Consider the following 12,055-nt stretch of genomic DNA (forward strand, 5'->3'; position numbering starts at 1 on the left):
TTTTTACATGCCAATACTGATCATTGCCTGAAATATTTTTGGTAAACTACTCGGTATTATAGACTCAATTTCTCTAAGTTCGTAGCATACTCTTTGTGTTGATTTCTTCTATCAAATAAACTATGGAGAATTAGGAGCAAGGTGAATAGCACCCTCCCCTACATGAGTAAAGCAGAAATTAGAATTTTGTTTGGTATTTGAATCAAAAGAACTTTTCATACAAACCAGAAATTTCCACATCTTCAAAGATACTTTTAAGCAAAAATCCTATCCATCGGATTTCATTTTAGTAAATCCATAAATTGATTCTGGGGAAGGAAGAGCTCTTCTAATGTGAAGAATTAGGTCAAGTTGACAGGTAAACTGTGTCACAATGGTTCCATTGTTCTCCATGGACATGCCGATTCATTTGAACTGCTTCTTTGTCGTCGTTATCAGCTGCTTTTATATTCTCTTAAGGCTAAATTTATCTTAATATTAAAATAACTTAGTACAATATCTCCAATTTAACCATTGAGCTCATTTCACAAGTGAACATTGTTCTTGGATATGATTCAATGCCTCAATTAGTCAATCAGTATGTGTTTTTTCCTTAAGGTGTTAAAGAGTGGAAATACCTTGATCACTAACACAGGCTGTATTCCTCAGTAAGTGCATGGTATTAGTAGCCCTATCAATTTGTTAACTTTGGATGCTGAAATATGGTAAAGGCAAAGCTTGATACAGAATTAAACTTTGATCTATTACCTTCTCAAGAAGTGGTGTTCTGGCAAGTATGCCATTCTACGGAGTGGATATAGATTTATTCATGATCCTATCCACATCTGATATTTTAATAAGAGCATATATCAAATTCAATTTGTGATATGGGTAAGGCTAGGTTAAATACAAAAGATAATCTATTGCAAAATGCAATATTATCAGAATGGTTGAGAACTTATAATACAGATGAAATTTTACATTCCTGAATCTGAACACTTGATTACCCTATTGTATGGTGGAGGATATTCTTTGTCAGATCAATTTTTATAGATATCCTTGATCATGGATAGATGTCAAAGGGAACACTTCATTTAAAATCACTCTGTCAAAAACCAAAATGGCACTTCATGGCAGATACTACTACCAAAGAATACCATTCATCTCTTCATCCTACAGAAGGTTTCTTTCTATGCAAAACATGTAAGCCCTCTTTGGTTCAGGCTAGTTTTTTTTTTTGGTGGGGATGTTAGTTTTGAATTGGAAGCAGGTCAGTTCGATGCATTTGCAGCCCTAATTGTACCCAAAGATTTTATTTCTATTATCCTAGTTCATGTGAACACAAAAATCATCCAAAACATAAGCTCTTAATGCTTATTTGCACCACCATGTTCGTAAATTTGAGCTGAATGCTTTATTATACATAAGCTAGTCAGCAATTTCTTCTTTCTAATCCCTCTTTACGCCTTGCACTATAACTGCTCCAACTAATATCATTCACGTTTTACACAGATCGATGTAATGTCCTGGCTGCTGTCAACCTTCAGCAGACTCCTATAGTCACCAAGCTCAGAGATATTACTCTAGTAGAAGCTAGACAAAGATTGGGCTTAGATTGTTAACTGTTAAGCCAAATTTGCTCAGTACTTGAAGTTCTTGCCTTCAAAGGTCTGGCCAAACTGCCAATTGCGAGGGGTGATGTGCCAAGAGGTTGATTTGCGTCCATCACTGGTTATGACTCTGAATGTTAGAGATTGGCCAGTCAAGTCTTTATCAGTTTGCCAGTACTGGCCCCAGTTCCGAGTCAACGACACCCATGGCAACTTGTTTCCTTTAACTAGCACATTGTGCACATCTCCGGCGCCGGCGACATTCCACACAAGGACTAGGTTGAAGTAAGGATTTCCAGTGATGGTGAATCTGATGCCACCTTGTCTCTTGCATGGAACCCTGCAATTCAATTGGCCATCATATAAACTTTCACCTTTTTGAAAAATTTATGCTTTTTATCATGTTCTGCATGTATAATATTTTGTTTTTGAGAGAGCAAAATGTTTTGTTTTGGATTGAATAAAAGAAGGCCATGGAGAAGGGAATATGTTAGCTGATTGATAGCAAATTCTTGCAAAGCTAATGAGTAACAGGAATATAATGTTCGCATTTCCTCCGATATGCACCAAATAAGGTAAAGTTCCTCTTACAGGGACAATAATCTAATCTAATTCACATTGGAGAAAACATGAGCTTTGGAATTTTACGAAAAGAGAAAAAGGAAATTGATCGAAAAAGTTACTAAAAGTTACAAGATCAGATATAAGAATCTCATGTTACAATACATATTTGTCATCCTATTCAGAGATCTTACCAAATCTTTATTTCCTACACAAGGTCACATATCTACTGTCAGGCTCTTGATCATATAGTGACTTTTAGTTATATGCTTTCCAGTCCTTCATTTGCTCGGTTTAATTGATCGCATATTGTAGCAACCTCGGTAATAGCTTGATTAATTTGGTCCAGAGCGCTGCTTGATATAAAGCTATCATGTAGTTCTGAAAATTTCTTATCACATACTGCAAGACTCGTACCATCAACATTATGAATTTTCCTTCTACAAATCATCTTCTTAATACAGTGGGTCGAGCTTGCTCAACCTCCTTCTGGAAAAAAGGTAAAAACATAAAGTCCTTCTCCAAGAACATCTATAGATACTACCCTTTTAGAATCTAAGAAAGCTATCAAGAGTGGCAATTCAACAATGCAACTAGTCATGGACTTCCACGTCCAATATTGGAGGTTAAACATATATTTCCCGAATCTCCATCTTCATAAGCAAAACTCTATCAGGTTCAGATTAGGATCTGTTCTATTTTGCTTTATGTTGGGGGGGGGGGGATACAGTATTAAGTTGAACAAAGCAAGGCTTTAAATGACACTTGGACACCAAAAATGAAAACCACATATTTTATTGGGATAATGTAAACTTGAGGGGGAAAAAAAATGGCCATCTGGGTCATTTGCTTACTGTTTATTGGGATAATGGCTGCAAATGAGAGAAAAATGCAAAAGAATAAAAGGCCTATGAGCTAATGTGTTACCTCCGGTATGCAACGGGCACGATCCCGGCTTTGTACTCGGCGATTTGGAGGAAGGCCGGCTGTGTAAGATCAAAATGGACGCGAGGTGGGTTGCACCAGCCTCCATTGTCACTGGGCAGATTGTAGTTGGGTGGGCATTGGTTGGTAGCAGTGACAAAAATGGAAGGGTTGCCGGGTTTACACCATTTGGCCTCGTTGTGGCACTTGATCTCGAAACAAGCTCCACATGACAAGCCATCATTAAAGAGAGCATTACTCAATGCAGCAGTCTGCAGCCCATAGCCCTGGCTCACAGTGTCTTGGTAACCACATGCTCCCGCTGCCAGGATTTGGAATTCTTGGATTAGAGTCATCAACTAATTTGTCATCCACATATACATATATATACATAAAAGATATAGATATAAAGGAGGAAGAAGAAGAAGCAGCCAGTAATTAAGGTGCTACAAAATATATTATAGCGAATTGAGTGGATAACTAGTAGGTACGAATGGTTTCAGAGAAATCTGAAACCATGGCGTCTCACCTACCTACAGGTATATTGTAGGAGAAAAATGGATGGAAGACATAAGCAAATTAATTGTGCATTGTACATTCAAGATCATCTATTCCCTGTATGCAGCAGTCTTTTAATTATTTCTCCAGAAAAATTAATAGAACTTTACCCCTCGTATCGGAGCCATCGCTGCCTCCATAAAACGTAGCATGGGCAAAGTTCCATTGGCTGGCCGTAAACTTGCCATGATGACCTCTGAGATGGTGGGACTGACGCCAGGAGGGGGAAAGATGCTGCTTGAAATCGATGATGCTATGCTGGCGGTCGTTGATGGCCTCGATGCAAGGCGTCATGAGCAATACTAACACCAAAGCGGCTACAAGGAGGGATTGCAAGGAGGATTCCATGGCGCCGCGGCGATGGTGATGGTAGCAAAAGCTGAAGATATATCTAGCCTGGCACTCTATATATATATATATATATGTATGTATATTTATATGTGTGTAGAGTTTGGTTATATTGGCCTGAATCTTTTGCCACTTTTAGGATGCGTTGGGAAAAGGAGGCCCTGAGTGATTGTGGGTGCTCAGTTAAGGGTTCATTGATTTCGGCCACTGTTCCGCCGGGAAGAACGCATGGTCTCAGATTCTAACGTGCTCTCTCTAAACCATGCACGTTAGGCGCATGTGGAAGCCTTTAGAGATCTATCTCAATGGGCTAGGCCCAGGATGGTTGTCGACTGCTCATGATATGGTATGTTTCATGATTATTTGGGCCGATTTCACCTGCTCGATCAATTAGATGTAATCCAAAACAAAGTCTTAGGCATGAAGCAAGTACTGATGAGCTTTAGAGTTGCACCCGACATGGTCATGGCCAAACTCGATCTGACTTTGCACATCTCATTGGTGTTTTGGCTTTGAGTTAAATCAATTTATTTAGGTCTTAGCGGTAAGTTGCTAGCTTGCAGGTTCGGCTTAGTCATATTGAGTTGGGCTACGGGGTGCAAGTTTTGCTAGATGAGAAGATGAGCACTACAGTAAAATTAGAAAAAGCCGACCTTTTTTTTCCGACGCTAGGAAAAAGCGTCGGCAAAATTTTCTGCTGCGCCAAATTTTGCCGATGCTTTTTAAGAGCGTCGGCAATTTGAAAGAATCGATGACGCTTAAATGCATCGTCACAGTCCTCTAGCGAAATCGTTGCTGGAAAGCATGGGAACTGGACCTAGGACGATGCTTTTAAGCGTCATTGTTGTCCTCTGCCTAAGACGATGCTTATAAGCGTCGTCTAAGACTAGAATCCCTCAAAACCCAGTGCCCGACCCCGATCGAGCCCTCATTCTGCCCTGGCTACTTCCCCTATTTCTCCTCTCCGGCTTCCGTCTTACCCACGCTTTGGGGGGCATTGGCAGGAAATCTACCGACGCTTAAAAGCATCGGTAAAGACCAAACAAAGCACCAGGAGATATCCTTTCTTTTGTAGTGGAGCCATGCAAATTTTTTTGGTAAAAGAGATGTGCACGGTCCATAAGATAACTTTTCGCTTTCCTTGGGTTGCTAGGTCAAGTTTGTGTAATCTTGTTCCTCTACAAATTAATAAAGGACCATATGGAGATTGATATCGAAGATGCTTGCTTTTATGTTCTCTAAATATTTATACAATTTTGGAAAACAAAGAAGTCTCATTATCCATGTTCTTCGGTCTAGTTCATTTTTTTTCTTAGATTATTGAAAATAAAAGTAAAAAAATAAAAGCGATACTAGATGCGGTCACATCCGTACATTTTGATCCAAGTCCATCGTTCAAAATCAAATTTGGAATTTCTTTTGTTGTCTGCTTGACATACTACATTGATTTTATTAAAGAATCGTGTTGCATTCTCAAATGAGCTCGTTTGGTGGCAGTGGATCAGGACATGCCTCGAGGCAATTAGATGGTATCTAATTTGCATGTTAGAATTCATGTTTTAGTTATCCTTCCTATGCTTGAGCAGATTATCATGTGATATTCTTGTCTATGATTTTTCTTTCCTCATCTTGGTATTACTGTCTGTATCATTACAAGAACGCCAATCACTAAGATGGCTAGTGATCATGCATGATCAAAATAATACTTGGTAGGAGATGAGAGAGCTGTCACAATGCCAACCATTGATTCCAAGTATATTTTTGGAGTTTCTTAATAATTTTAATTTTTTAGTCGCCCTTGACTTATGCACACAACCATGCATCGCTTTTATTATAGTCAGTGTCAAGAAAGCATACCAATTTTAGGATTCACCTTTTATAATTTGTTAGGTACAGAAGATTAAGTCTTAATTTAGTGCAATTTACGCTATCACCCCTTTTTTTTTTCTTTTTTTTTTTTCTAAAACAGAAGTATCATACATGACGTGTACGAATACAGCCAAGAAAATCAAAAAGCAGTACATCATGGAGAGCCGTAGGCAGCTTCGTCTCATCCTCCCATAGGTGGTCTCCTAAATGGTTAGCAACAAAAGATACTATCCAGTCCGCCGCCCCATTAGCCTTTCGAAACACGTGTTTTGCCTGGAGCACCAATTCCTCATGAGCCATAGCCCGGATATCTCTCAAAAGCAGACCGTAGTCATTGACTTCATTCGAAACCTGCAGGATTCACCCAATCACCGTCACCGAATCACCCTCTAGGAGGATGCCTCTCTTCTACAAGGCACGCCGAACATAACACAGGTCAGACCAAGCCGCTCTAAGCTCCGTCCCTGGCACCGATATATCAAACAAGTGGCAGCCCCCAGCCGCAATCACCCTAAAATCGGAGCTTCTGACCATATAGCCTGCCCCGCCCCACCTACCGCCCTGCAGGACGCATCCGTCGAAGTTGACTTTGAGGAAACTCGGAGTTGTGGGCTCTCAGGTGAAAAATACCAACCTGAATATCCAATCCTATACTGCCGCGGATGGCTGCCATGTCATCGATATCAAAAATAGATTGTTAACGTTTATTTTTTGAAAAATAACTATGTGGCATATCCTGAAAATGAATGATAACCGCCCGCCTTCAAAATGGATGATATGGTTGCTAGTATAGTTTTTTTTTTTTTTTTTTGCGCTAAAGACCAGTATAGAACTTTATGGTGCAAAAGTCAAATGTCACCCACTAAGAGTGCTGCTAATGACACCCACCAAGAGTGCTGCAACTGCCATATAGCGTTCTCAAGATGGATCATTACCTTAACATTGCATCATTAACTTGGCCTGACAGCGCAGACCATCAAGGCCTGCCTTGGCATCTCAAGATGGAACATTAAGTAGCAACACAAGACTATAACCTGAACTATATAGCTAAGTAGCACCCAACAAGAAGAAAAGATCTACAATAAACTTTTCTTTAATTATTATTTAAGTAAAGATACCCTCTTTTTCACACACTGGTAGGACGAAAGCGCACATTTATTCCAAGCCACATCAGAGCATGCACATTGTAGACATATTAAGGCATATTATGGAGTGGGGATTTTCTATTAGTAGTGCCCGTTTTCACCCCCACCACTCCCATAGCCAGAACCATAACCAGACCCGTAGCCGGAGCCAGAACCTGAGCCGCCACCCGACCCACCGCCGCCGCCGCCTCCAGAGCCCCCGCCATGCGCACCACCTTCACCATACCCAGAACCACCTCCCGAACCATACCCCGATCCACTCCCGCTTCCGTGCCCCCCACCGGGGCCGCCACCACCACCACCACCACCACCACCACCTCCGCCACTCCCATAGCCTCCGCCTTGCGCACCGCCGGCGCCGGAACCATAACCATGCCCAGAGCCGTAGCCTGATCCTTCGCCACCACCTTCTCCACGACCCCCGCCACCTCCACCACCGCCTCCCTTTCCGTATCCTCCACCAACTTCTCCGCCAGCGCCCTCACCGTATCCCTCACCATATCCTTCACCGTAACCAGACCCAGAACCAGCACCAGACCCTCCTCCACCACCTCCACCGCCACCACGGCCACTGCCACCTCCACCGCTGATCCCGGTGAGCGATCTAGCTGCGGAGGTGAGCCCGATGCTGAGGAGAACAGCGAGGGCGAGAGCCAAGATCTTAGTGCTACTACGACCAGCCATGGTATATAGTTAAGAAGTGAACTGAGGGATTGGATGGTAATGGAGGGGGTTATTTATAGGGTTTTTTGCATGGCTAACAGACGAAATGTGTGGCCCCATTGCACGTAGTTTTTGGAGGGGACCACCGTCGTGTGAAACGAGGACTTTGAGGGCCGTCCGTCGGTGGTTGCTTTTTTGACACTTTGGTGCCGACGTGTCCTCAGCCTCCTCCCCTTCTTCGAAGCTCGTTTTCACTTTGTTAGTGGGATTCGATCCAATTAATAATGTGCCCACCCAGCGACCCTCATCTACCTTTTTTTATTCTCATTTTCTTTCTTCTCGTATATTCTATACGTTTTGCTTTCCTACGTTAGCTAGCTTTTACACTCACACGGGGTTTGCGTGGTCGCATGCAATATGTACAGTGCTTGGGCTGCTTCCATGAACAGCAGAGTAGCATGCGATACCACCTCTCTCGATCGGTTTCATACGCACTTTTGTCCATGAAAACAGTGTTTGAAAATATCAATGCAAAGAGACTTCAAATATCTAGAGTGGCCAACAACATGGTATCCTATGCGGCTCATCACTCTGAAGATTTTACATAGGAGAACCACACATTTATTTTATCTCTTTTGCATTATTTTTTACTGTTTGACTTTTTAGACTGTACTTACACCCATTGTATGTGAGCTACCGATATATCAAAAAAAAAAAAATTCATCGCTTTGTACCAAAAATTAATTATAACTCAGTTGAATTTTTCATGATCCGGTTCGGCTGGTGTTTCCATCGAGTGAGCTTTAGAACTATCAATCATAATAATTATTATACTACTACTAGTTGTAGTAAATAATATGAAAAATATACATGAAATAAATATAAATATAATAATATGGAAAATATAATATACATGAAATAAATAGAAATATATATACCATATATAAAGTGTCAACAAATATATATATATATATATATATATATATATATATATATATATATAAAATCATGGCTAACAGATATATTCTAATTAATAATGGTTATACTGGATCCAGATCATTGCCTAACCTATCTCAAAGTTTGTTGGTCCCTCCGAACAACTCTTATTTATATAATTCTATAACAACCCACCTCCTTGAAGTCGGTTCCGCTCCAACTCCATGTCAGCCACTTTCCACAACTCCAAATCATTGAGCACCATATACTTTAAACGCCACGCAAACTCTACATCGATGGCTTCTTTTAGATTTCTCCACCCAACCAAGCAGCTATTTGTCTTCCTGTCTCATTCCCCTTCCTTCTTGAATGACTTGCATACCCACAACTCATCCGTTGTTTCATCCAAGGAAATTAATTTTTTTTTCAAATAAATGATTGATTTTCAAAATATAAAATTTTGTTATTTATTTTATTTTCTCATTAATTGTTTGAAAGATAAATTTCAATAAAGAATTCAGATCTACCAAGACTAAATTTTAGCAAGAATTTCTCATTATATATTAAGATAAATAGATTATCATATATGCTTAATAATTATATCTCTCCTTCTATACATGCATTTGCACGCAATAAATAATAATAATATATATGGATATAAATGCATATAATATAAATAGAAAATACTCTTATGAGGGTAATTTTGAAGATTAACTTATGCTAGTTTATGAACCAGTAAAAATTTAAGCCAAGTTACATGGTTGGAATGCCAGAATTGTGGGTCGGATCATTTAATCTGATCAATAGTAAAATCCAATAAGCGATCTGACAAGGAGTCATGCTGATCCGATTGGATTATCCTCGAGTTCTAAAACATTGGGATGGAAGAAGTAGGTAGGCCCGACCTTTCCAACCATCTCTTTCTTGCTCTAATTAATATATCGTAAACTGTGCATCAAGTATTAATATCCTTGTTTCCGTTGTTACCATGCACATTGGACCTAGCTTGCGACCAAAGATGAACGAGAGCCAGTAGTGCCATCTAACTAGCATTTGATGCATGCAAGTACATGCCATTTTTTGTTCTAGATTCGTTGTTTTCCGGGCGAAGTTAAAGATCAAAGCATGAGCCCATTTGAAAGAGCTTTTGGAAGGGCAAAAAGTACTTTCTGACCCTCCAAAAGTACTTTTGGATGAAAAAAAAAGTGTTTGGTAAAAATTTCGGAAAACTATTTTAACTTTTCCAGAAAGCTAAAAACAGCTTTTTGAAAGAAGCTCCATTTTAGAACTTTCCGAAAAAGTTGTTTTGAGTTTTGTCGGAAAGCTGTTTTTTTGACCAAAATACCTATAATAAAATATAACAATTACATACTTTATCTCTTTATAAACCTAAAAATCTGCTGGAGTCCTAACAAAGAACCCTAACTGTGGATCAGACTCCCTTCCATGCAAAAAAAGATATTCTTGTTTCCTATTATTATTTTATACCTTTATTATTGTATTATACTATAAATATAATATTTTATTACATTATATAATAATATATTAATAAATTATATTAAATCATTTAATATTATGTTATATTTTGTAAAAATTAATTTACGTTAATAATTATAATATTTTATACCTTTATTATTGTATTATACTATAAATATAATATTAGATTACATTATATCATAATACATTGATATGTTATGTTAAATAATTTAATATTATATTAAATTATTATGCTATAGTATACAAGATTATATTATTATATTATAATAATATTATATTACATTACAGTAATATTATACTATATTATATATTTATATATTAATATATGTTATATTTTATTACGCTCTATTGTATAATACTATACAATGTTCTTTATGGTAATTTTGTCATACAAAAATACTTTCTCAGTTTGTTTACCAAACACATGTTAAAGTGCTACAACAGTTTAGAAATATAGTTACCAAACAGCAGGCAACTTTTTATAAAATCTCTACTTAAAAAAGTTCTACTTTCAATAGCTCTATTTCCAAAAGCTCTACTGCCAATAGTTTTCCTAAACGGGCCTTACTCCTTCATTAGTGTTCATACTTTTCGCACAATATGCCATTAAAAAATATTTTTTTATTTTTATTTTAAATAATAATGGAAGCATGTCAGAATACGAGAAAAGAATAAGGGTACCACCACTAGGTTACAGGAATTTTCTCTTCGACAACGTTCATGTCAAGAGAGAGAACAAAAAGGAGCTTGAATTATACAAAAGCATAAGTGGATCGATCATGGTCTGTCTTGAACCTTTGTTGAGCTAAAGTATTGATGTCGAGAGTAACAGCCGAAAATTTATGAAACTAAATTGTTATTGAAACTATCTGTAGCCTAGCTTGAGCGAACACAACTAGGGCACCTACGTGCGATGAAATTGGAGCCATGCGATCAAGCAGGGTAAGATGAAATCAAGTACACAATAGTGCAACCTGTCGATGCTAGTAGAAATAAGATAATTAATAGATAGATATATTTTTATTTATTTTTTATATTTAAAACTCGAAATGAAAAGTACTTCTGACAAGAATTAAAAATCTTAGAATTGAACACTATTCCCCTTATCATCGAGCAAGGCACCTAATTAAGCACATTTAAGTATTAAAATGTTTTAGCCATTTTGCAAAATTAGTGGTTGAAGGTGGAACTATTATGTTTCACTCGTACCATCAAGATAAAGGAGTATTAAACGGCATAGTTACAACAAATATTGGGTGTACCCAAAGATTTCACAACCGCCATCAAATTCAATATTGATGGCCAAAAATAAGAATATCAACTGTTGAATATAATGTAAGAGATGCAGAATGCCTATTTATGAAATCATATGATTTCTAGACCCTAGCCTATGCACCAAGCCAGCATAAAATCCATACACGATATCATTAATCACAACTATGTATTTATGATGGCTTGATGAATAGACCAGGATTATCAATAATATATGTTTTTATACATAAAAATTTTATACTTTCTAAATCACATCCAATAACTTAAGTTTTCATTTCTCGATCATCAACATTTAATTTGCCAGTGGGTCATGAAGCTTTTTTCTTTACACCCTCATATGTTTATAACTAAACCCGTAATAAGTGAATTAATTATTTCAAACAAAAATCTGAAGGTGTGCGATATGGAGTTGTTTTAGGTGAGAAGAACTATAGATTTGTCAAGGAAAATCATAGCACCACAGGCTCAAAAAATAGCAAGTTGGGGTCACTTGATTTGTCAAATCGAACCATGACGAGAGCGTAACATCTATTTATATGAATTACATCTTATGTGTAAATATGGAAACATTATATAGTTCTCACACTATTCAAATTTAAACTCTTCCTATCTACAAAATTGAGATTTTTCATCTTAAATTTGTCCTTGTATCTCTAACTAAAATTATTCGTTGAAATACCATCACCTGGTCGA

General features: G+C 37.9%; 2 protein-coding genes across 2 annotated transcripts; both read right to left on the minus strand.

Moving 5' to 3' along the window:
• Positions 1–1,327: 1,327 nt before the first annotated feature.
• Positions 1,328–4,019, minus strand: LOC103723249 (expansin-A16-like). Its single transcript, XM_008814114.3, has 3 exons — positions 3,743–4,019; positions 3,078–3,396; positions 1,328–1,929 (listed from the first exon to the last, which is right to left on the minus strand). Exons 1-3 carry the CDS (start codon positions 3,978–3,980, stop codon positions 1,620–1,622), a joined length of 867 nt encoding a protein of 288 aa, XP_008812336.2. The 5' UTR covers positions 3,981–4,019; the 3' UTR covers positions 1,328–1,619.
• A 2,905-nt stretch (positions 4,020–6,924) lies between these two features.
• On the minus strand, positions 6,925–7,719 carry LOC103700185 (putative glycine-rich cell wall structural protein 1). Its single transcript, XM_008782144.4, has one exon. The coding sequence runs from the start codon at positions 7,676–7,678 to the stop codon at positions 7,076–7,078; it is 603 nt and encodes a 200-aa protein (XP_008780366.2). The 5' UTR covers positions 7,679–7,719; the 3' UTR covers positions 6,925–7,075.
• Positions 7,720–12,055: the final 4,336 nt, after the last annotated feature.

This window comes from Phoenix dactylifera, chromosome 2 (genome assembly GCF_009389715.1).
Source record: "Phoenix dactylifera cultivar Barhee BC4 chromosome 2, palm_55x_up_171113_PBpolish2nd_filt_p, whole genome shotgun sequence".
In the NCBI taxonomy this organism is placed as follows: domain Eukaryota; kingdom Viridiplantae; phylum Streptophyta; class Magnoliopsida; order Arecales; family Arecaceae; genus Phoenix; species Phoenix dactylifera.

Coding starts and splice junctions, on each gene's coding strand:
- LOC103723249 (XM_008814114.3), bottom strand. CDS start 3,980: ATGGAATCCTCCTTGCAATCCCTCCTTGTAGCCGCTTTGGTGTTAGTA. Junction 3,397..3,742: donor CGATGGCTCCGATACGAGGG/GTAAAGTTCTAT, acceptor AAATCCTGGCAG/CGGGAGCATGTGGTTACCAA. Junction 1,930..3,077: donor GTGCCCGTTGCATACCGGAG/GTAACACATTAG, acceptor ATTGAATTGCAG/GGTTCCATGCAAGAGACAAG.
- LOC103700185 (XM_008782144.4), bottom strand. CDS start 7,678: ATGGCTGGTCGTAGTAGCACTAAGATCTTGGCTCTCGCCCTCGCTGTT.